The 21,962-nt window shown below is 42.2% G+C and overlaps 4 protein-coding genes and 1 long non-coding RNA gene across 9 annotated transcripts in view; 3 read left to right on the forward strand and 2 right to left on the reverse strand.

The window, feature by feature from the left end:
* The first annotated feature begins 444 nt into the window (after positions 1-444).
* rpz2 (rapunzel 2) lies at positions 445-3,654 on the forward strand. Its single transcript, XM_030411546.1, has 2 exons — positions 445-560; positions 2,200-3,654. Exon 2 carries the CDS (start codon positions 2,256-2,258, stop codon positions 2,940-2,942), a length of 687 nt encoding a protein of 228 aa, XP_030267406.1. The 5' UTR covers positions 445-560; positions 2,200-2,255; the 3' UTR covers positions 2,943-3,654.
* A 697-nt stretch (positions 3,655-4,351) lies between these two features.
* krit1 (KRIT1 ankyrin repeat containing) lies at positions 4,352-12,331 on the forward strand. The gene is made up of 18 exons (XM_030411541.1): positions 4,352-4,430; positions 4,883-5,032; positions 6,913-7,082; positions 7,183-7,339; positions 7,455-7,547; positions 7,640-7,769; positions 7,846-8,089; positions 8,200-8,315; positions 8,619-8,762; positions 8,848-9,004; positions 9,512-9,619; positions 10,377-10,533; positions 10,662-10,813; positions 10,926-11,092; positions 11,227-11,314; positions 11,412-11,618; positions 11,728-11,844; positions 11,989-12,331. Exons 3-18 carry the CDS (start codon positions 6,981-6,983, stop codon positions 12,076-12,078), a joined length of 2,229 nt encoding a protein of 742 aa, XP_030267401.1. The 5' UTR covers positions 4,352-4,430; positions 4,883-5,032; positions 6,913-6,980; the 3' UTR covers positions 12,079-12,331.
* On the reverse strand, positions 9,055-10,793 carry LOC115578542 (uncharacterized). Its single transcript, XR_003983478.1, has 2 exons — positions 10,664-10,793; positions 9,055-10,575 (listed from the first exon to the last, which is right to left on the reverse strand). It is a non-coding gene; the product is annotated as an uncharacterized LOC115578542 (long non-coding RNA).
* A 1,356-nt stretch (positions 12,332-13,687) lies between the features above and the next one.
* cyp51 (cytochrome P450, family 51) lies at positions 13,688-19,429 on the forward strand. The gene is made up of 10 exons (XM_030411542.1): positions 13,688-14,023; positions 14,114-14,212; positions 15,163-15,339; positions 15,437-15,563; positions 15,686-15,860; positions 15,954-16,073; positions 16,529-16,724; positions 17,172-17,267; positions 17,383-17,551; positions 17,792-19,429. The coding sequence occupies exons 1-10, from the start codon at positions 13,862-13,864 to the stop codon at positions 17,968-17,970; spliced, it is 1,500 nt and encodes a 499-aa protein (XP_030267402.1). The 5' UTR covers positions 13,688-13,861; the 3' UTR covers positions 17,971-19,429.
* A 118-nt stretch (positions 19,430-19,547) lies between these two features.
* akap9 (A kinase (PRKA) anchor protein 9) overlaps positions 19,548-21,962 on the reverse strand; it is a 66,340-nt gene continuing 63,925 nt past the window's right edge. For all 5 annotated transcript variants that reach the window (XM_030411498.1, XM_030411497.1, XM_030411500.1 and 2 more), the window contains 7 exons: positions 21,719-21,913; positions 21,399-21,599; positions 21,075-21,307; positions 20,890-20,984; positions 20,647-20,803; positions 20,356-20,486; positions 19,548-20,085 (listed from right to left, as the gene is read on the reverse strand). In XM_030411498.1, coding sequence (XP_030267358.1) covers positions 20,042-20,085; positions 20,356-20,486; positions 20,647-20,803; positions 20,890-20,984; positions 21,075-21,307; positions 21,399-21,599; positions 21,719-21,913 — 1,056 coding nt within the window. In that variant the 3' untranslated portion in view covers positions 19,548-20,041. The remainder of the gene's footprint in view (positions 20,086-20,355; positions 20,487-20,646; positions 20,804-20,889; positions 20,985-21,074; positions 21,308-21,398; positions 21,600-21,718; positions 21,914-21,962) is intronic.

The raw sequence follows: 21,962 nt of genomic DNA on the forward strand, positions 1-21,962 counted from the left end.
GGCAAATAAAACCAAATCTATTTGCTTGTCTTGATGCCAACTGAGAAACTGTACATGAGAAAACACATCTTTTTGTAATTTGAGTAGACTGACCCTTTACAACCTAATGCTCTGTGAGTGTCACTGCTACAAGACATGGACACAAAATGATGGAATACTGCCTTCTCTGTTGTGTTTACAGTTTAGTATCGGTGATACTGCAGTGATTAAACACAGAAAGGAATCCTGTTTTTGATTATCGTAAAGCATGACACTGTTTTTTTTACTTCTGTGGTATTTGGTCACCCTGGTTTGGCAGGTGTGGGGACCTACAATTAAAACAACACAATGAAAAGGATACTCAATCACTGCCTGCAGCCTGTGGGTGGGGCTTGCAGTTGCAGTGCCTCTGGAAGAACTCCCCTCATCCAATCAGCACGGGGCATGCACGAGTCACTTCCTCGTGTTTACTTCCATATTTGGCAGGAAGGGGCTGTCTTTATTTGACTAGGGAGGAAAATGGTGGAAAGGAGAGTCAGACGGCTGCTGTAGACAGAAGGATACCAACACTTTTATCTCTGGTGAGTAAACATCTGTCATCTCACTTCTTCGTAATCCACATGTGAAGGATGTTTAAACTCTGTGTGTTGGCTGGTTCAGCTCGGACGGATGAAAGGAACATAAAAGAAGCTTGATTCATGTGTGTACTGTGTGTATGGCTTGGAATCAGGAAATAAGAGAAACAGGGTGAAACAGGGTGAAACAGAGTAGCTGGTTCTGAGTTGAAGTTAATGGTTCCAAATAGCAGCTGGAAGTTATCTAAACTATTAAATGTGACATATAAAAGGTCACGACCCGTAACCATTTGTTTATTTCCAGTCTTTCTTGTGTTACTAGGAAGGACACACCCACTGTTGTCCCAGAGTTATTTTTCCAGAAGGACAACATTGACAAAGATGATTAATGCCACAACTATGACAAAGATGCACTACAGTTGGATGAGGGTCTGTTGTCTCTGAAACTGTTGATTAATACTGCAGGGCTTTATGAAAAAATTATACAATCATCCCCCAAAACACAAAACTAGCTTTGTTTCCTTTATTTCTACCTTTGAGAACAATTCTTAATTTTATTTTTCAAGTTATTCACATGATTTGCCGCTTACATTGACAGGTAACCTCTGTCAGTAACATAATACAAAGACATGTCGGGGCATTAAAAGGCAGGTCAATTAACAAAAAATAATATTCAAGGTGATAATGCAAGTAAAGTATGTGCATCATTTTTTTTACTGTTAAGAACTTAAATTGCTTGGTTCTTGAACCATTGTGGAGGAACAGAAACAAGTTTCCTCTTCAGCTGCAATAACTGGTTGATTAATAATCGATTTGTTGATGACGATTAATAAAAAAAAAAGAGAATGTTCGCCAGTTTTTAAAACAAAAATTCAATGAATGATCTGGGTCCAGTATCTCGTTTGGGAATATCTGCTCCTTTCCTTAGTCCTCTACAATATTAAAGCTGCTGTAAGTGCTGTTGTCGTTTAAGCTAACTTCCTGGCCGTTTCGTAGTCAGCAATCCCCTCCCTCTTTTCAACGTCAGGAGGATCCGTTCACAAGCAAGATGGGACCCTCTCTTTATGAAGTTCTCTGTCCTGACTGGATAAAGTGGGCAGGGATACCCCTAAATGTTTTTTACTGCCTGAGCAGCGGGAAGAGACATGGGTTACTGACTAAACACTCTATAACTGTGTTAGAATATAGAGCTTGTTTTTACAAGACTATCCAGCTTAGAGCAGCTTTTAATTTAAGTCTTTATGGATTTCAGACAGTCGGTTGGACAAATGAATCAATTTCAATATGTAAACCTGGGCTATGTGAAATTGTTTTAATTTCTCAAAATGTTCTGTTAAATCGAGAAAACAATGGTAAGATTGATCCATAATGAAAATATTCTTTAGTTGAAGCCCTAGTTTCTTCCTGCTGCACACAACAGGAACCCTCATTGTGACCTGTTGCCAGTAATATTAGAGTGTAAGATGACACCTTCTACAATATGGCCTGTGTGCAGCTGCTGGTGACATGTGGGTTGTTCCAGCAACCTGAGAGTTAGCCATGAGCTGTATTCTTAGGTTAATGCAAGTAGAAGCAACATTTAAGAACTTCTGTGACCAATCCTTTAGTTAAACCATTTATGGTGCTTTTTTTTCTCTCTTTCCAGCCTCCAGACTCACTTTGCCTGATTAAATTAAACACGGCAGGAGAAAAGCAGTCGTGATGGCTAACGCAGCACAAGTCAAGAAAAACGCAGTTAAGGTGCTATGCTGTGTAGAGAAGGTGTCCTCCTTCGCCTCCTCCATCGACCCCCTCTTTGGTATAGTCTCATCCCTGGTTGGGGTGGCTCGCAAGGGCCTGATTGACGACGAGGGCCACCCCCTGGACAAGGACTTCCAGGCGATCAACACTAAACTGCAGAGCATTTCAGAAAAGAACCACCAATGCCTGAGGAAGATCCGCATTGATGAGGTGAACGAAACCTACGGCAAGTACGAGGAGTACATCAAACACCAGTATGCTGCCTTCAACAGCATGGTGGCGCAGGTGAAGAAAGATCCAGACAACACCCAGCGCCACATGGAGACCTTTGAGAAGATCTATGAGAGAGACAAGAGCGACTTGAGCCTCGATGTGTACTACCGCGGTGTGATGGGTACCAATTTGCTGTTTGGAAGAACCCTGCTGAAGGTGTACCTGGACAACTGCGAAGGCGACCGTGAGATCATGGAACGCCACTGTTCACACATCGCCCACCTGTTCCACATGGGCCTCATCGCCCTCATGGCCTACACAGCTGTTACAGAGGATGACGAAGATGAGGTGCGGGATAAGTGGGCCAAGAGGGTGGAGGACATCCAGAAGAAAATGCAGGAAGTGCTCAGTCAGTGCAAAGACAAGTCTTCCTGAACTGGGACCAGCAGTAGGGACGTTGTCTAGGTTTGGTGGCAATACCGGGGGACTCTCAGCTGTGGACCAATAATATAAATACAAACATGTTAAAATATATATAATGTAAAACCAAAGCCATGTTTTGTGAACTTAAGCTGAAACTAATACTTTTTATGGCAGCATTTTAGTAATTGTATCAACTTTGTGTTTATGTTTCAATGAGACCACTATTTGTTCCAGCTGCTTTGCGTTACAGTGCATGTCAGTATATGCTGAAGTTTTATACAATCTGTTCAATTAAAATGTACACATTATTAGTTGATGACGTTGTATGTTTGTGAAATCTGTTTCTTCTACGCTAAAACCGTCAATCATATTGAGCAAACACCCCCTCTTAAGTAGTCACAGGGCCGCACTTGGGGCAGGGAGAACAATACAAGCAAAGAATTAGAAAGGAAGTGCTCCCCCTCAGGTGCATTCACTTCACGATAATAAGAGGCTATATATGCCGCCTTCCTCCTTTTGTTGTATCTTTGACTCCAGCTGCTATGTTGTACGTGTTCTAGCTTAAAACCACACAGATATAAAGAAATTTACAAAGAAATGAAAATAAAACCAAAATTCTCTGCAAATTGTACTTGGACTCCTGCCTCACTGATGCGTCTTTCAAACACACTCCAGACTCAATCACATAATCTACAATGTAAATAAACAATATTTTGAAAAATTATGTTCAATGATATTTTTGGTTTCCAACTTCTCAAATGTAAGGATCTACCTTGTTTTCTTTGCTGTACACATCATAAACTTATTTAAATTTTGGATTAAACAAATAGGCTCATTTCAAGACATCAACGTGCAATTGATCCATGTTTAAAAGGACTGCGTTTATATAGCACTCATCTATTGTAATGTAAAAGCATGCCTGTGGATAGCAAATGATTGTTAAATGGACTGCATTTATATAGCACTCATCTACTGTAATATAAAACCATGCCTGTGGAAAGCAGAAGATTGTTGCAACTCAAATATCTGTCAGGTAAATACAGCAGCTGATGAGCTTAGCTTAGCATGGAGGCAGTAAGCAGAAGGAAACAGCTAGCCTGTCCAGCAGTCACAAACTATGCCTATGAATACCCCTCAGGCAAACAAATTCGAACATATCTTTTTGTTTGTTAAATATGTACAACTGATCAATCTTTAAAGGACTGCATTTATATAGCATTTTTGAGTGTAGCAGCAGCTTAGTTTAGCATAAAGCCTGCAAACAGGGAAACAGCTCTAACAGCACCTTTAAGGCTAACTCTAAGGCTAACTAATTAAAAAGTTATATCTTGTAGGTTAAATACGTACAAAAAACGGAGGTTTAGAAGTGAAAGTGTAGTTTTATGGTGGGTTCATGTGTCGGACTATTTCTTGGCCGATAACTTCCTGGAGTTGAGTATCCCCTGGTTGCCTAGCAACTGCTCAGAGACAAAAAAAAAATGGCCCAGGGCGCAACTTCCGGTAAAACAGCCAATTGATTACTTTAGTGTTAGGGTTAAAAAATACATATAACGTGTTAATTTTTAGTTTGTATAATCTAGCCTCAAATGTGCTGATAGATCGATTTTGTAACCAGTGAACAGACTAGCTAAGATGCTATTTTTCAGACTTTTTGCTGACGCCACCTGTTAACAGTGTGGTTACAATAAAGAGTATTCAGTAGATGATAAAAACTAGTCCCGTAATGTCTTTGTAATTTTATACGACGTGTTTGTAAGATTGGTTTTACTAAACAGGTCTTATTTTAAGGGAATTCACTAAGTACATGCAGTTGATAAATACTGAATCCTGTCTAATGGTGTCGCACTGAGTCCCCCTCACCGCCAGAGTTCTCTGTTGTCCAACCGGAGCTGCTGCACTGAAACGTAACGCGACTCCTCTGTTTGTCTCCGCGGACCTGCCCAAACTCACAGGCCTGCTACTACTGCAACACAAATAATCCAGCCTGGAAGTTCACCTGCTCTCCCGACTGCGGTCGTTCTCCCTCCACCAAAGTGAACCTCTATGAGAGCTGAGAGAAGCAGCGTTAGGTGTGTTAAAGGAAACCGTCAAGTCGCTTTTCGGTAAGTTTTTAGCTTGTGGACAAGCGGAAAAAAGCGGTGATGTTGAGTGTGTAGCATCCCGGCTACAGCTGCTGAATCGGGTCAAAAAAGTTGGTCGTATTTGTTGTGGACAGTAATATTTATCGGCACTGTTTGGACCCAGCAGTACCCGGTGTACGCTATAATATAATAGCCAATATTGTTTGTGTAATAACTGTTTAAAGACAGGAGAGTGTTTGGTTTCCGGGGCGGGACCCCCTCTGAACTCAACAAGTTGACTTCTGAGCTGAGGGCTGTTGATGTTTGACAGCGTTTTATTCCACTCTAGTTTGTGTGTTTTCTGTCCAGCACATGCAGTCAAGTCATGTCTGTGAAGAGTGTGTAAAACCTGAAGCCTGCACAGTATTGTAGATTCATGCGAAATGCATATGTATGTGTTCACAGAACAGAAGACACACAATGTTAAGTGTCACAGTTGATTGTGGTTCCTTAAAAAAACAAATCTAAATATAATGTGGGCTACTTAATTTGTAATGTATGATAAAAAGATGTACTTCTTCTTAAAAATAACAATTCAGCCTTTGAAACCCAAACATAGATTTTAATTCTCAACAAAATTATTATTAATAGGCAATGATGATACAATAATTCCAAATATGGATCATGGATATGGAAATAATACACAATGAAAATGTATTTTTTCACCATAAAAAACTGTGGAAAAATGACTTGCTAATTGGATTAACATACTGAACATTAATAACGTTTTTTTGGGTGTCTTGAGGACAAGTCATCCTCGCCTGAGCCTCTGTATGTGTGAAAACTGAAAGGTGTTTGTATTTAAACGTGTGACGCACCAACAGATATCACACTTGATGCATATTGTTGATATATAAGCAGTGTAACACTTATAACACTTACACAAACTCATACATACATGTATATCCACTGCATAGGTGGCAAAAGTGTTGAATTCACTCATAACTCTTTAAATGGCCATTTTCTGTGAATACTGAAGCCCACTGTTGCCTATTTGCAATATTTAAACACCCATCTAATAATGTGCATTATACTTAAAAAAAATCTATATTAGTATAGAGGTTTTCTACCAATAAATATCTTTAGCTTGAAAGACAAAGTGGGCCAGTGGGAGAATGTGGTCATGTCATGTCATCGTCCGTAACCGCTTATCCCTTTCCATGGGGTCGCAGGGTGTTGCTGCTGGAGCCAATCCCAGCCTCGTCTCAGGGCGAGAGCAGGGTACTCCCTGGACAAGTCGCCAGCTCATTGCAGGGCCCTCACTGATGAGTAAGGTGGGGTTCAGTATCTTGCGCAAGGACACTTCGACATGCAGCTCAGCCCAGCCCGTAGCCGGTAGTTGAACCAGCGACCTTCCGATCACTAGTCGACCTGCTCTACCCACTGAGCTACAGCCGCCCTGAGAATGTGGTCTTATTTATATTTTCTCGCCAAACAGGTATTTATGGTTCAGTTCAGTGTCAGGGGTGTGCTTGTCTACATTCTGCCAGGAATAGGCATTACTGGACCTTTTCAGTTCAGCATCAGTTCTGCCTCTAATACTTATTCTCATCACTGATTAATAGGGTTGGGTGTCATTCATATTTGGCTCCAGTGTTGAATTCAGTGATTTTGTTTTTCTTATCTTTTTTGACCTGTATCGAATTCAGTATGTTGGTTCAAACTAATTAATTTTTTTTTTTTTTAGTAAAGTTAGGTTCTTGTTTACATTGCTGTAATTGTATAAAGTATCAAAAGCCATTCCAAAAGTGTCATCACACTGCTGGTGTTTTGTTGATGAGTAAAGTAATTACAATTTTTGTTTTGCTTTTGCACTTAACATCTGTGATAACATCTTGTCCCCCTGTGATCTTGTGTTTCAGGGATGCCTCTCCACAGCATATGGCCGTCGTGTAGAATGATTTGTCGGGACTGAGAAAGAGTCAGCAGCATGGGCAACGAGGACAGCCTCGAGGATGTGTTTGTTGCTGTCATTCGTCCAAAGAGTCAAGTCAGCCTGAGCTCAAAGGAATACAGAGCCAAAGCCTATGAGGTAAATATGCTTGATCAGACTGCAGCAGAGTCTGCTGCCAGCAAACAGTTAACCACCTTTCGAGCCCAGTTTTTAACTCAGTTTCCACGTTCATATACAGATTCTGCTGATTGAAGTGCCTTTGGAAGGGAAGGAGAAGAAAAGAAAGAAAGTCCTCCTTGCGACGAAGATCCAAGCAGGAGGAGACAAATCTAAATCCATATTGGATTATGTTGACGAAAAAATCAGACCCATATCCAATAACCAAGGCTTCATAGGTGAGCTTGGGATATTCACAGTAATGAAAATGTTTTAATCCTGTGAATCTTCTTTCTGTTTTCCCCTTAGACATAGACAGGACACTACTGATCTAAACACTTTTTTGCGTCTTAGGAAAGCGTGTGGTGCATATGAAGAAATTCCCCCTCGATGGAGACAATGAAGGAAAGGAGGCCTCGCTCTTTGTTGTGCCAGTCAGTGTTAAAGGTGAGCAAAAAAAAAGGAAAAAAAAGACTCTGTCCTACTAAACTGATGTTTCAAATACTCCAAGCTGTATATTAATAAATCTTTCCGAACAGACAACAGCAAGCCTGTCTACAGCGCCGGCAGCCCGAGCTTCTACTGCTTCCAGGACATCATGCGAGTGTGCAGTGAGACCAGCGCTCACTTCTGCCCCACCACCTCCAAGATGCTTCTGGCCTTGGACAAGTGAGGATACACTTAAGAACATGGTCTTTTTCGGTGAGGGTGCAGAGCTGTAACGTTGCTGCTTTGACCTCCACAGATGGTTAGCAGAGCAGCACACTGTGCCTCACGCCATCCCCGCCCTGTTCAGACCAGCACCCGTGGAGCGGGTGAAGACCAACGTGAGCAACCCGGCCTACGGCAGCGAGGGCAAACTGAGTGACGAGGGGCTGCACATGGGCTACACTGCTCTGGAGATCAAGAGCAAGATGATGTCTCTGGAGAAGGCTGACATGTGCATCCTCAACCCACTTTACGGCTCTGATCTGCAGTACACCAACCGGGTGAGGCCGTTTTTAGAAAACTGGTGAAATTGGGAATGTTTGATGTAATTTACCGTAGGTTGGTTTTCTCGCCCTCACTCTGCCAGTCCTGACCGTCCTTTTGTTCTAAGGTGGACAAAGTTATCATCAACCCGTACTTTGGCCTCGGAGCACCCGACTACTCTAAGATCCAGATCCCCAAGAGGGAGAAGTGGCAGCACGGTCCTAACTGTGTGACAGAAGACAAGTGAGGGGATCTGCTTAACAAGCATACAGCATCATTTTGATGCAGAAGTGATCATTATTTGTCAAAATCATCAGAATGTGATTTGAAAACAATGATGATATCAGAAAAAAAATGGGCTTGAGAGCATTTACATTAGGTGAATGCAGTATAATGTATGCCTGTTTTTTTAATAATGCAACATTTAGGAACAGGTCACATTTAGAAGCAATGTTAGCAAAGTTTCATTGACTAGTCGACTAACTGTGTACCTCATTACTCTCCACCCTACATCCTAACAATCTATATAAACAAAACTCTCTGCAGGGAGCGCCAGTGGGTGGACGACTTCCCTCTCCACCGCAGCGCCTGTGAAGGAGACACGGAGCTGCTCTCTAAACTCCTGGACAGCGGCTTCTCAGTCAAGCAGCTGGACAGCGACCACTGGGCTCCCATTCACTACGCATGCTGGTGAGACAGACGCTCATCTCACAGCCCGAGAGAGTCTGAAGACTCCAAAAGTTCTCATTTTCATTTCTTGTTTGGGCCCATCCAGGCACGGTAAAGTCGAGGCGACCAAGCTTTTACTGGAGAAAGGCAACTGTAATCCAAACTTGCTCAACGGCCAGCTCAGCTCCCCTCTGCACTTCGCGGCCAGAGGAGGCCACGCAGAGATAGTGCAACTCCTGCTGCAGCACCCTGAGATCGACCGGGTACGAAACGTGAATGTTTATAGGATATTGGAGTCATTACTGCAGATACATGCACTGCTGTTCTTTAGGAACATGTAGAGACTTTTATTTGTTACATTAGTAAAACATCAACAAAGCAGTCAAAAAGAGTTATGGAAAAACGTTTAGGAAAACATTGTGACTGATTTTATTAACTACTTTTTTTATTTGATTTACTTTAATTTAATCTAAATGTGTCCTTTTTTGAGTATATCGCATCCAAAAAAACATCTGAATGAAACACGGGAGGCCTTCTTCTAATATTCATACAGTGGACATTTATGACCTGTTTACAGATTGAAAAATTAAATATTTATTGTAAATTACCCTGGACTGAAAAAAGTACCACTGTAAGTTTGTCTCGCATAGTGACTGCTTTATTTTTAGTCAAAGCATTTATGTATTTATGACGTATCACATTTCACACAACAATGCCAGAGGTAAACAATAGCCATTATTAAATATTGATACTGACTCTCCCAACAACAGCACATAGAAGACCAGCAGAAGAGATCCCCTCTGCAAGTGTGTGAGGAGAACAAGCAGAACGAATGGGAGGAAACAGTGAAGCTTCTGCAGCAAGCCACCAGCAAACCTGTGAGTCACACAGCAGACACTAACTACTGCGCTTAAAATGCAAACATGACAAAAGATAGAAGAGCTTGTCCACATGTATACAAATGTTTTGCAGAGTGTATATTTTCCTCTGCATTTTGGGCTCTCCTTCTTGAACAGTGTTTGAATCACGAAGACAAAGATGTTTTCTCTCCATGTTTGACTGGTTGAGAAATAATGACAAACAAAAAGTGTTTTTTTTTTAATATGAATTAAAATACTAGTGCTGGAGAAGTTTAAATGTTTTATTTGTTTTATTCTAATTCTGTGGCAGTTTGGTCTGCCGGTCACTAGATGGTGCTATCTCCTCAAGTAGAGTCTGCAGATTTTTTTTGAAAATTATTTTGATTATTAGATGGGGCTTCACAATATGGTGAAAATGTTATTGTGATTAGGGTTATGGGTTACTGTGATTGTTAGGACAGATAATACGATTAGTGAGAATGATCATTTTTGCATCACAATTTCCATTTCACTGAACAGACTATTTGTATCATTGTGATGTGACATTTGTTGGGGTCCGTACCAAACAGTTATGTTTAATTTAGAGGCCAGAGCATCTGCAGCACTACAGTACTTCATCTTAATGTTCCATTTTGATACACATTTTACCTTCATCCAAAAATTCTAAAATTGGATAATATTTCGATTAAATAAAAGTGCAGCCTTGTTATTTAAAAACAAATGGACTAAGCTGCTTCTCTTGGTTCTGTAAACTGTATGTATGTTTGTTCCACAGTATGAGAAGGTGCGCATCTACCGCATGGATGGATCATATCGCTCTGTGGAGCTGAAGCACGGCAACAACACGACGGTGCAGCAGATCATGGAAGGCATGCGTCTTTCGCAGGACACCCAGCAGTACTTCACGATCTGGATCTGCTCCGAGAACCTCCGTGAGTTCACCCATGCGACATCTGCTCAAAAACATCCTGTAGCTGAAGAAACACAAACATGATCTGGTCAGTCAGCTCATTAAAAAAAAGATTGCAGTAATATCAGTTTTCGTGTTTCTTTGTGTCAGACCTGCAGCTGAAGCCGTACCACAAGCCCCTGCAGCACCTGCGGATCTGGACGGAGATTGTGACAGACTTAACCGTGTTGGATCCTCAAAGGGAAACGCCTCAGCTCTTCCTCCGCAGGGACGTCCGGCTGCCTCTCGAAATTGAGAAAAAGGTGGCTCAGTTTGTCACGCATAAGAAACTACTTGTTCAAAGTCTTCTCAGTTGTTAGACATATCACATGTCAGGTGTCATTTCTCACTCCGCTGGTCACTGTTTTGTCCCAGGTGGAAGATCCTCTGGCTATCCTCATTTTGTTCGACGAGGCCCGTCACTGCCTCCTGAAAGGCTTCTTTCCCGCTCCAGACACCAAGCTGATCACACTGGCCAGCCTCCTCCTGCAGATCATCTACGGCAACTATGAGAGCAAGAAGCACAAGCAAGGGTTCCTTAAGTAAAACGCAGTTTCTAATCATGACTAAATTCAAATATGAACAATTCTGTTCAGAGTTTTGTTTCTGCAATGCATAAAAAAAACGAAAAAACGATAAAGTAAAAACCATAATTTCTCTTTTTAATTTACTACAGTGAGGAAAACCTGAAATCAATTGTACCCATATCCAAGGTGAAAAGCAAAGCGTACCACTGGACCAACAGGATTCTGCATGAATACAAAGTACGCTCCAAGCTATCACCATAAAAATCCTTCTCAGTTTTCAAATGAAATCTCGCTGCCGGCTCAATTAACAGGCTTTTCTCTCCCTCTCTGACAGGCCCTGAGCACCAGCGAGGGGGTGAGTAAAGAGATGCACCACCTGCAGCGGCTCTTCCTGCAGAACTGCTGGGACATCCCGACCTACGGCGCGGCCTTCTTCACGGGCCAGGTCTACACCAAGGCCAGCGCCAGCAACCACAAAGTAATCCGGGTCTACGTCGGGGTGAACACGAAGGGTCTGCACCTCATGAATATGGAGACCAAGGTATCGGCATCAGTTACTGTCTGTTTTAAACCTAAGCTGTAATATTTGGTGCGGTGTCTCTTCTTCTGCGCGCTCAGTATGACAATTTATTAAATCTCTGCACTGCCAGGTCCTTCTCATCAGTTTAGAGTATGGCACATTCATGTGGCAGCTTGGACACGCGGACCAGTACTTCCAGATACACAGTGGCGACAACAAAATGAACTTCATTGTGCACACAAAACAGGTAACTGCTTTGTTTTTGGGGGATGACGTCTAAAGTAGAAAAATCCAATCGCAAATAATTAGCAAGTAGCCTAACATTTACAGACAATCCCTTCTGAAGGATGACAGCTTGAAATGTTCTCTTATATTCATTAATTCCTTGCAGGCTGGCCTTATTGTGAAGCTTTTGATGAAGCTGAGTGGACAGATGACTCCAAACGATAAAGGCCCTACAGACAAATACGCCTACGGCTGAAAGACTGTCACAGGAACCACAGCTGCCAAAGATCCCAGTGCAGATTCTTCTCACTGACTCATTTGACTGCAATAACTCCGGGTGAAGAGCAAAGTCGGCCTCTCCACAAAACGCCTCATTTTGTACATTAGGCTTACCGCTACATTTTACATCTTCACATTGTGTATTTTGATGAGTCTTATATTTTGATTTCATGTAAATAATATGTTTATTTAATGTTTTGTTTTAATAAAACGACTGATGTATGAATGAAGATGTGTTGGTAGTTTGTCTTCAAAACTTAGAAGCACATGATCTTTTACTAACAAAGTGAAATGATTTTATTCCGATGTGATTTGTGGAATATTCAAACATTCCCTCTTGGGGCTAATGGCTTTAAATGTGCAATGTTCTCGAATTTAGTTTAAAACAATCACAGTATTGTGGTATGGCGCTGCTCCTTGCTGGCATTCCCTACAGGCCCTCCATGGTCCCAGGCCTGAAAACTAAAATAAGGAAATCTAGGGACGGAAAGAGACATCTTCCTTGAGTCGTTTGACTATCAGAATCTGAGCCATTCCGTCCAATAACTTTGAAAAGTGTAGAGGAGCCACAAGATTAAATCATTAATCTATTTAAGTTAGCCGCCTGCTGCTTCATGTGCCACGAAGCAGCTTTCGTAGGAATAAATGGTGCTCAGCCTCCAAAACTATCCAGTTTGAAGTGTAACATCCTTGATGGTGGCTACAGGTGACTGATTCTTCAATTTTGCACTTTTTAAACCAAGGGAAATGAGATGAGGAATAATTTGAGATGAGATTGTGAAGAAGTCACTTGAAATCCTCTGCATGGCTGAAAGGATAAAAAAATACATTTTAGGAAAATAGAAAAACACTTTTAAGTCAGGAAAGGTGGTAACATTTGCCTATTAAACAAGCTAATATAGAAACACACAACCTTAGTGCCATAAAACAATACTGTGCCTTTGTTTTGAACAGTAACGTTATTCAACATGGCACATAATGATTATGTTTTAGTTTTAGAAAAGAAAGTTGATATATTTTCTCAATGTAGTCCATACATCAGCTTTTAGTCATTAGCATAATATATTACAATAGATACATTTTTTACTTGTATATGTTATTTTTTAGACTTACGACATACTCAGATTTGAAGCATTACTTGTGCTTTTGTTGAGGAGAGGATGTCAAATTTGCTACAGTGCAAACTTGTAACATCCAGAGTTTAAAGCAGCTCCACTGATTAGCTTGAAATACACTGTTAACTGCACCCTGCTAAAGTAACTGCTAGCTAGCTTTCTCCAGTAAATTACCAGTGTTTTGGTTTATTTCGGGAGCTCTTTATGACATTGAAGATATGTGCAACTTTCTAACTAACGTTTTTTTTAAGTGAAAGTATGAGGTTCAAAGCCAAATGAAACGATGCTGATAACAAACGTCCATCAAAGATCCTTTCAATCGATGGCGCAGACCATGATCGTCCTGCCGGAGTGACATCATATAGCCAGACATCGGTTCAGGTACCGGCAGCCAATCACAGCGGCAGTTACTTGACAGACACGAGGTCAACAGCCAATAGAAACGCTCTGTTGGTCAGGCGGGGGCAGGACCAACCCATGAACGGTATTGACAGGTAGAGCTGTTGGGGTGATATTACCAACTGTCCTGTGAGCCGGGCATCAGATGGACTGCAGCCGGTTAAACTGTGAATTATCGTCCTTTGTTTATTGAAATCATCATTGAATTGTTTTTTTAGAGGACAGAATCAGCGAAGGGAGGTAAACATGTCGCTTCATCTTTATGAAATGAGCAGTAAACTGTTCGGCGAAACGGTCGGGAAAGTGCACGACAACCTGACCTCCGTGGTTCTGGCTGCCTCTCTCGTCACTCTCATTATCGGATACGTTTCAAAAGTGCTGCTCAAACAGTCCCCCGACAGCGACAAGGTAAGTTAGCTTAGCTTGGCTGTTGGTAATTGTCGAAATACATGATCAGTCTGTATACATCACTCACTGTCATCGTGCTTCTTTCTGCAGAAATACCCACCGTTCATTCCCTCCAGCATCCCTTTCCTGGGCCATGCTATTGCATTTGGGAAGAGTCCCATTGATTTTCTTGAAAATGCTTATGAAAAAGTAAGTATTGCAGTGCACGGACACTTAAGGTCGAATTTTAATTAACCCTTTAACAAAAGAAATCATCACTCTAGCTTTGACAGTGTGAATGCTGGCGGAATTTCTAAGTTTTCAACTATATTTAACGAAATACGTTTTGGACTTTTGGTTTGAGAAAAAACATGCAATTTGTAAATGGAAAAAAAAACTTTATTTTGGAAATTCTATATTTTTAAACACCATATACAGGGTTCGTACGGGTGCTTGAAATCCTTGAAAGTGCTTGAATTTCAATTTTGTGTTTTCAAGGTCTGAAAAGTGCTTGGATTTTAGTTTAAGTGCTTGAAAGTGCTTGACATTATAACTCTGTGTCTTTCACAAAATTGGGATCAGACTGGATAATTAATTTCTGAAGTTTTTTGCTATTATAAAATGTGATTTTAGATGTTTACAGCATGATACAATGTACATAACTGATAAAAAGTGAAGAAAAAAAATCACAAGTATATATTCCTTTAGATACGTATTTCACCCCAGCAATAAGGTGCTGGAAAATCTTAAAAATGACCCTTAAAAGTGCTTGAAAAGTGCTTGAATTTGACCTTGAAAAATGTGTACGAACCCTGCATATAGACCACATGGATTAATCAACTTCGATAAAATACTAGACAGGTTAATTTGTAATTAAAGGAATTATGTATTCATGCAAACACAGGGATCCCTTCAATTAATTTCTGTTATAAAAAAAATATTTCTCTGTGTTATTTGACCCCTCTCACACTTGACATGACCTATTTTCCGTGTTCAGGATTTTTAAAACCACTCCTGCTAAACATTCCAGATTTGAAAGGACCTGAAAAGCTGATGTAACCCAGTAATTCACGAGATAGGAGAGAAGATAGATCAGATTTCTTCCATCCTGACCCCTGTGTGCTGTGTTAACTCCTGCACCTCTGCCCTTCCGCCCACAGTACGGCCCTGTGTTCAGCTTCACCATGGTTGGGAGTACATTCACCTACCTGCTGGGCAGCGAGGCGGCCACGCTGATGTTCAACAGCAAGAATGACGACCTGAACGCAGAGGACGTCTACTCCAGGCTGACCACTCCAGTGTTTGGCAAAGGAGTCGCCTATGATGTCCCGAATCATGTGAGTCCACTGTAACATTTAAATATGAGGGGAAAAAGACTAATTTTAGTTATATGAAGCCAGTTGTGATACAGGCTTCCTTTTTAATATGTTGCAGATCTTTCTGGAGCAGAAGAAGATGCTGAAGACGGGACTGAACATTGCTCGTTTTAGGGAACACGTGAGAGTCATAGAGGCAGAGACCATAGAGTACTTTCAGAGATGGGGCGACAGTGGGGAGAAAAGTAAGATCCTTCACAAATCACTTGATTCAAACATGAATATTCTGTTTTTCCAGTTTGTTTTGATCTCTTTAACACACACCCAAAGATCTAAATGCCACAACTTCATTTTTTGCCTCTTTCAGACTTGTTTGAGGCTTTGTCTGAGCTGATCATCCTGACAGCCAGCAGCTGCCTCCATGGGAAGGAGATCCGCAGCATGCTGAATGAGCGAGTAGCCCAGCTCTACGCCGACCTGGACGGAGGATTCAGTCACGCCGCCTGGCTTCTGCCCGGCTGGCTGCCGCTGCCCAGCTTCAGGTAGGACTGCTGGGGGACCTCAGGACCCACGATGTGCTGCTCTAGTAGTGGTAGTAATAAAAACAACAACACATATGTATCCTGTTTTGTTAGGAAAAGGGACAGAGCTCACAGAGAGATCAAGAACATCTTCTTCAAAGTGATTCAGAAGCGCAGACAGTCCGGAGAGAAAGTGGACGACATCCTGCAGACCCTCGTCGATGCCACCTACAAGTAAGAAGGCTTCTGTGATCAAGAACATCATCCAGGAAATAATCCCAACCCTAACCTCATGCTGCTGGTTCACAATTTCGCCTTGTTATGTTCATTATATAGATCTTTTGTAAGATACAGAATATATCTGGTCATGTTTTAGGAGAGATTGTGATCCTTAAAAGAACTGGAAACCCACTAAATCCAAAAATTCTCGTGAGAAAACAGTGGAAGTCTGTATACCTCACATCATGACAGCAAATCGGACTAAATACTGATCTGAGGACCTCTGTGCATGTAGTGCGTTGATATGTAATTAGACATTTAAAGACAGTTTATATTTTCAGAGCTGGTGGTGCTCATCGCAGCTTCTGCTTACTGAAATTAGAGATTATTACCCAGCAGTCCAGGCAGCTGTTTGAAAACATTGAAAATATGATCTTAACGGTTCTGCATTGGCTTTGTTTGGCCTTAAGAAACGGACGACCCCTGAACGATGACGAGATCGCGGGGATGCTGATTGGCCTCCTCCTGGCGGGTCAGCACACTTCCTCCACCACCAGCGCCTGGATGGGCTTCTTCATGGCCAAAGACAGATCTCTGCAGGATCGCTGCTACGCCGAGCAGAAAGCTGTGTGCGGAGAAGCCCTGCCTCCACTCGACTTCGACCAGGTAAGGCTGGGTGCGATGCAGGTCTTTTAAAATCTGTGGTGAGCGTTGGCCTTGAGCTACTGTAAATCCATAATAAATACCACATATAGAAACACAGATCTGTTTAGCTGCAATTTCAACTAGGGAAAAAAAATTGCACTTCCACGGCCAGATTCAGCTGCTACATCTGCAAACTTTTTTAAAGCTAGTAGCACTTTGCCCCTTGCTCAGCTAGGATAGGATGTAGGCTATGTAGGCTATAGTATTAACTGAAATGTAGCAATAAAGTACAACATAAAAATGTATTATATAAGCGATAAATATAGTGTAATATACCATGAAATACATAAATTATATGTAAACGTTATATGCTGCAAATTTTTTCTACTGCTGTTGGAAGTAATAGCTCCTCCAGTTTGTTCTTTGTGTAGTCTGTTAGTTCTCACATTGTCCCGTGTTTGTCCTCAGTTGAAAGATCTCAGCCTGTTGGATCGCTGTTTGAAGGAGACCCTGCGCCTCCGCCCGCCCATCATGACCATGATGAGGATGGCTCGCTCTCCACAGGTAGGACCACCTGATCAGTTGATCATATCCAGTCACATCCTACAAGTTTTGATGTTTTTTTTTATTAGTATCAGACATGTTTAATAACAGTTTTCTTTCTCCCGTATCCTCTCAGACCGCAGCAGGTTACACCATCCCTGTGGGCCACCAGGTCTGCGTCTCCCCGACTGTCAACCACCGCCTGTACGACACCTGGGATGAGAGGATGGAGTTTAATCCTGATCGCTACCTCAACGACAACCCCGCCGCAGGGGAGAAGTTCGCCTATGTGCCTTTTGGAGCCGGTGAGAGACCTAAAAAAAAAATGAATACTTAAAATTACTTATTTTAATTCAATGCCATGGCTGTTCTTGAATTTTCGGTCATTTCTGTGCAATACAGTCACTGCAGTCAATGCACTAACAGTTTTTTTGTCGAAATCCACAAGAATCTCTTTAAACTGAGCACGCTAGAAAAGTAAAAAAAAATGTGTGTAACAAACGTAAAAATACATTAAAAATGTTCCTTTTCCTTCTGCTCCACAGGCCGCCATCGCTGCATCGGAGAGAACTTCGCCTACGTCCAGATCAAAACCATCTGGTCCACTTTGCTGCGCATGTACGACTTTGACCTGGTGGACGGATATTTCCCCACGATCAACTACACCACAATGATTCACACACCCCACAACCCCGTCATCAGATACAAGAAGAGGAAACAGTGATAGACGGAATGAAAACACTGGAGGGAGCGGTCAGACAACCTGAGTTTCTGACGTGAAGCTTCCCGGGACTTGAATTGAGGAAATTTTAATAGAAAGCACTTTGCTCCGCCTTGATGTCCAATCTGTGACTGTTTGTGCTTCTTTCAGCCCTTACTTTCTGAATGTCCACATTACTACATGATTTTTTTTTTTTTTAACTTGTGTTTGCAGAGATAATTACATAGACTGTATGACTCTGGCTGAAACATAGATGCTAATATTCACAGTGTGAATTCTTCAGGATAGGAATGCCGTGCCTTGATGACCGCAAAACATTATTTAGTGCTTCCTTCCTTGATTTAATCATTCCCTGGGACGCTAGATCATTATTTCTTACTGGAAAACAAAGCAGAGGGCCTGAGAGTGCGTTACTGTGGTGTTGTGATAATCAGAAAAATGAGTTGCTGACTGAAAATGTGAACACCCCCTTGCATCAGTAAAACAACTCTGAAAGTCAGCACAAATGTTGGTACAAGACTTGACAACTACACAGAACTCTTTTTTTGTCCATCTCTCATATGTGAATGTGCTGCGAGTCCAGATTCCAGGTTTTGGTTTGAGGGGTTTCTCTGCAGTAAACCACTGAAATTAATTATTCCGGCATCGTGAGACGGGCCTTTTGTACATTCATACTTTTTCAACTTGAAATATGGAAATCATTCTTTGTTCTCATGATGTTTAGTTGAACTGAACTGGTGAAGAAAGCTTTCAGGATTCCGGCCCCCACTGAATGGAACAGTCTACAGACTGAACTTAAACGTGATAATATTCGACCACTGGACAGTTTAAACCTTTGGTGGGTCCATGTTGTCTGTGTGCAAATGTTTTACGTGATTATTTTGGTTTTCTCGGTTTGTGTTCCATTGTAGGTCTGCGTCGCTCTCATTTTTGGCCAGGCCTCCTTTCACTTTCTCTGTGAAATTGCAGTCTTTATAGCATTAAAGACATTGAAGAAGTAACTGTAAGCTACTAAGAACTGTAAATCATCTCTTGTGGGATATTTCCACACCGTCGCAGTCATCCCATTCACACTGTATCAGATGGGATACCGAAAACTAAATAAACGTAAAACCTGTGAAAGAAGAGGGCCATGGTATCGTTGCACATATGACGAGATAAGCAGGAGTAATTTGAGATGAGGTGCTTTTAAAAGATGATCTGTTCTGATAAGGAACTTTGCATCAGAGCATATTTTGGTTTGTCCTTTTGTGATTTTTGGTCGTCATAGATGTTATAGATGGAAGTTGAACATTTTAATTTGTAAATCCTTTTTTCATCGAAGTAGCTGTCAAGAGTCAGCTTCCACACACTGTTAACCCATATTTGCCCACTTGCCTGTAAACGATGCAATGTGCGATATCGTTGTTCAATATTCTGATGCAGATATAATTTGTGATAAAAAAAAATCTGAGTAAAAATACTGATATGTCCATTTTAGTTATTCTCTACTTCCTCTGTGGTCAGCTGAAGGCTAGCTTGAACGTCGCCTCATTTTTCTTTTGTACTCAGTGGAAAACACGCACAACAAACACCCACAGTTCTTTCAAATAATGTAGTCCTCTTTATTTCAGTTTTTGACAAAATACCCAGAAAATTCAAAGCTCCTACCTTTACAAAAATACGTTCTCTACAAATGTCCTCTGTAGTCTGTCTGGCCTAAACAAAACACAGTGTAGTGTAGAATATCCAGTAGCAGCCTCCTTAACAATAAACCCAAACATCCTTTACACAACGTTCCACCCATACAACACAAACATATAAATTAATCACAAGGTCTTAAATTAGCATTAGACAAATATACATGATTGTAGATCATCCACGACAAAGAGGCAGATCAAATTACAAACATAGCTGTTTTTCAAGTGCCGGCGACAAAAAGCCTGAATACAACATGTCGTACACGGATAAAAAAAAATGTGTTTTGGTCCACATGGAAAGATACAGTCCACACCAGACTGATAGAAAACAGCAGAGCGCTCAGCACGAGAAAAGGCAACTCAGTTTCTTCAAGCCAAAGTTTCCTCGACGGCATCTATCTTCTCAAGCCAAAGTGCAATTGAGCGTATGAAGAAGCACCTGTGGAGAAAATGCAATCATTGCGTCAATTTAAAAATGTTTTCACAACATTGTATGATATAAACACGACTGGAAAAGAAATGGGATACTGATTAGGAACCAAACGACATACTGAGTAAGTTTTTTTTTTTTTTTTACAAGCATCATTTTTCAAATTGCAGGGTAATTACATAATTTGTGTCGGTATTGGAGGTTAAAGGAAAATGCCCCAAAAAATCTAGTCTGACGGCGCGTATATCGTAACTCTACATCGGGTACACAGCACGTTACCTGATGTCACACTCCCAAGCCTCCTCTGCAGGGCCTCCAGTCTGGAGATGTAGTCAGTGAGCGCTCGGTCGGGGTCATAGTTCTGCAGGTGGGAGCAGGTGAGAGCTCCGTGGTCTCCAGCCATGTGAAACCTGCACAACACGGACACAACAGGCATCCAGCTGTCAGTCACACGACTGACACAATCGATTTCCTTTCATTTTAAGAACTGGGTTCAAAAACAGAAACCGATCACTATTTTTTCATAATAACTAGAATGATTAGTAGTCGCAGCCCTATTTTATGTTGCACCTGTGTTGTGTGGAGGAGACAGCCGATCTGGGCGATTCACGTCCACTCCGCCCCCTGCTGCTGGAGACTCCTCCTCCTCCTACACCTCCACCTCCTCTTTCTCTGTACATCTCCACGCTGCCTGGGTGAAGATAAGGTGAGTCTCTCGCTTCTGTGCCTGTGAAAGATGAATAAAGATTTATTTAGCAAAACTTCTAAATGTAGAGGCCAAAAAAATCCCCGACAATATATTGTTTTTGTTACCTAAAGTCTGTCCTGCTCCGTTCTTGTGGACGCTGGGGGAGGTTGTGGAGCTCATCCCCGTCGCCTTGTGCCATCTTTTGACCAAGAAGCGCATTCTGAACAGAGGATGTGTGTGTTTTAGTTTTGTCAAGTAAAAGTTGTATTCTCTGTTGACCTGACATTGGCAGGAAGTAAGCATCGTTTACCTGGAGAGGGCGATAGAGACTCGGACGGCGGAGCGGAAGCGCATAAGCCCCCGTCGGCGCTGGCTGAGGGACTCCAGGCTGGATGGCGATGGCCGGCCGCCCATTCTGGAGAGGAGCATCAGCGTGGCCTCCTCACACTCCTGGAAGCCGCCCAGCAGTAACAGTAGATACTTCTTCTGGTAGATCAGAGCTTTACGGAAGCTTTCTGACCTCAAGTATTTCCCATATATCCTCTGGAGGCAGAAGGGTAAAATGATGAGCTTTTCTGAACAGTAGTTGTTGTTGAAGTGAATTGAAGTGACTTATTTGCTGTTTTTAGCTGACCTTCAGTGCAGCATTGTCAGCCTCAGGTCCAGTTATCTCCCGCAGGGTGTCGCTCCTGATCTCCCCCCTGAGTCGGGCCACCTGAGCCTGGGCCAGATGTAAAGCTTTCTCCAGGCGGATCTTCTCTCTTGTCCAGGCCTCCCTCTCCTGGGAAAGCAGCATACCTGACGAATCCGCCTTCGACACTCCTCTCCTGCTGAACTGCACGAGGATATAAAACAAAAGAATTTAGTCAAGAGCATGTTTAGTATGTTTATCTTATAGTTTTGCTGCCACACCTCTGTAACACAGCAAGACTGACCGACCCCGCATGTACTCACACTGTCGCCCGACCCCTGTCCAGCCTGCCGGTAGCGTCGGAGCTCGTCCTCCAGGCGCAGCGTGTGGTTCCTCAGATCGTTCTTCTCCTCGGTCAGACGGCTGACAAAACCAGTCAGCTCGGCGTTCTGCCTCAACAGCCGCTCCGTCAGGGTGTTGGAGGAGCTGGAGGAGCCTCCTGCCAGCAGAGAAACACTCTGCGGGAAACACACAGTCAACAGCAGTCAAGACCATGTGTGAGCTCAA

This window comes from Sparus aurata, chromosome 3 (genome assembly GCF_900880675.1).
Source record: "Sparus aurata chromosome 3, fSpaAur1.1, whole genome shotgun sequence".
NCBI classification, from domain to species: Eukaryota; Metazoa; Chordata; class Actinopteri; order Spariformes; family Sparidae; genus Sparus; species Sparus aurata.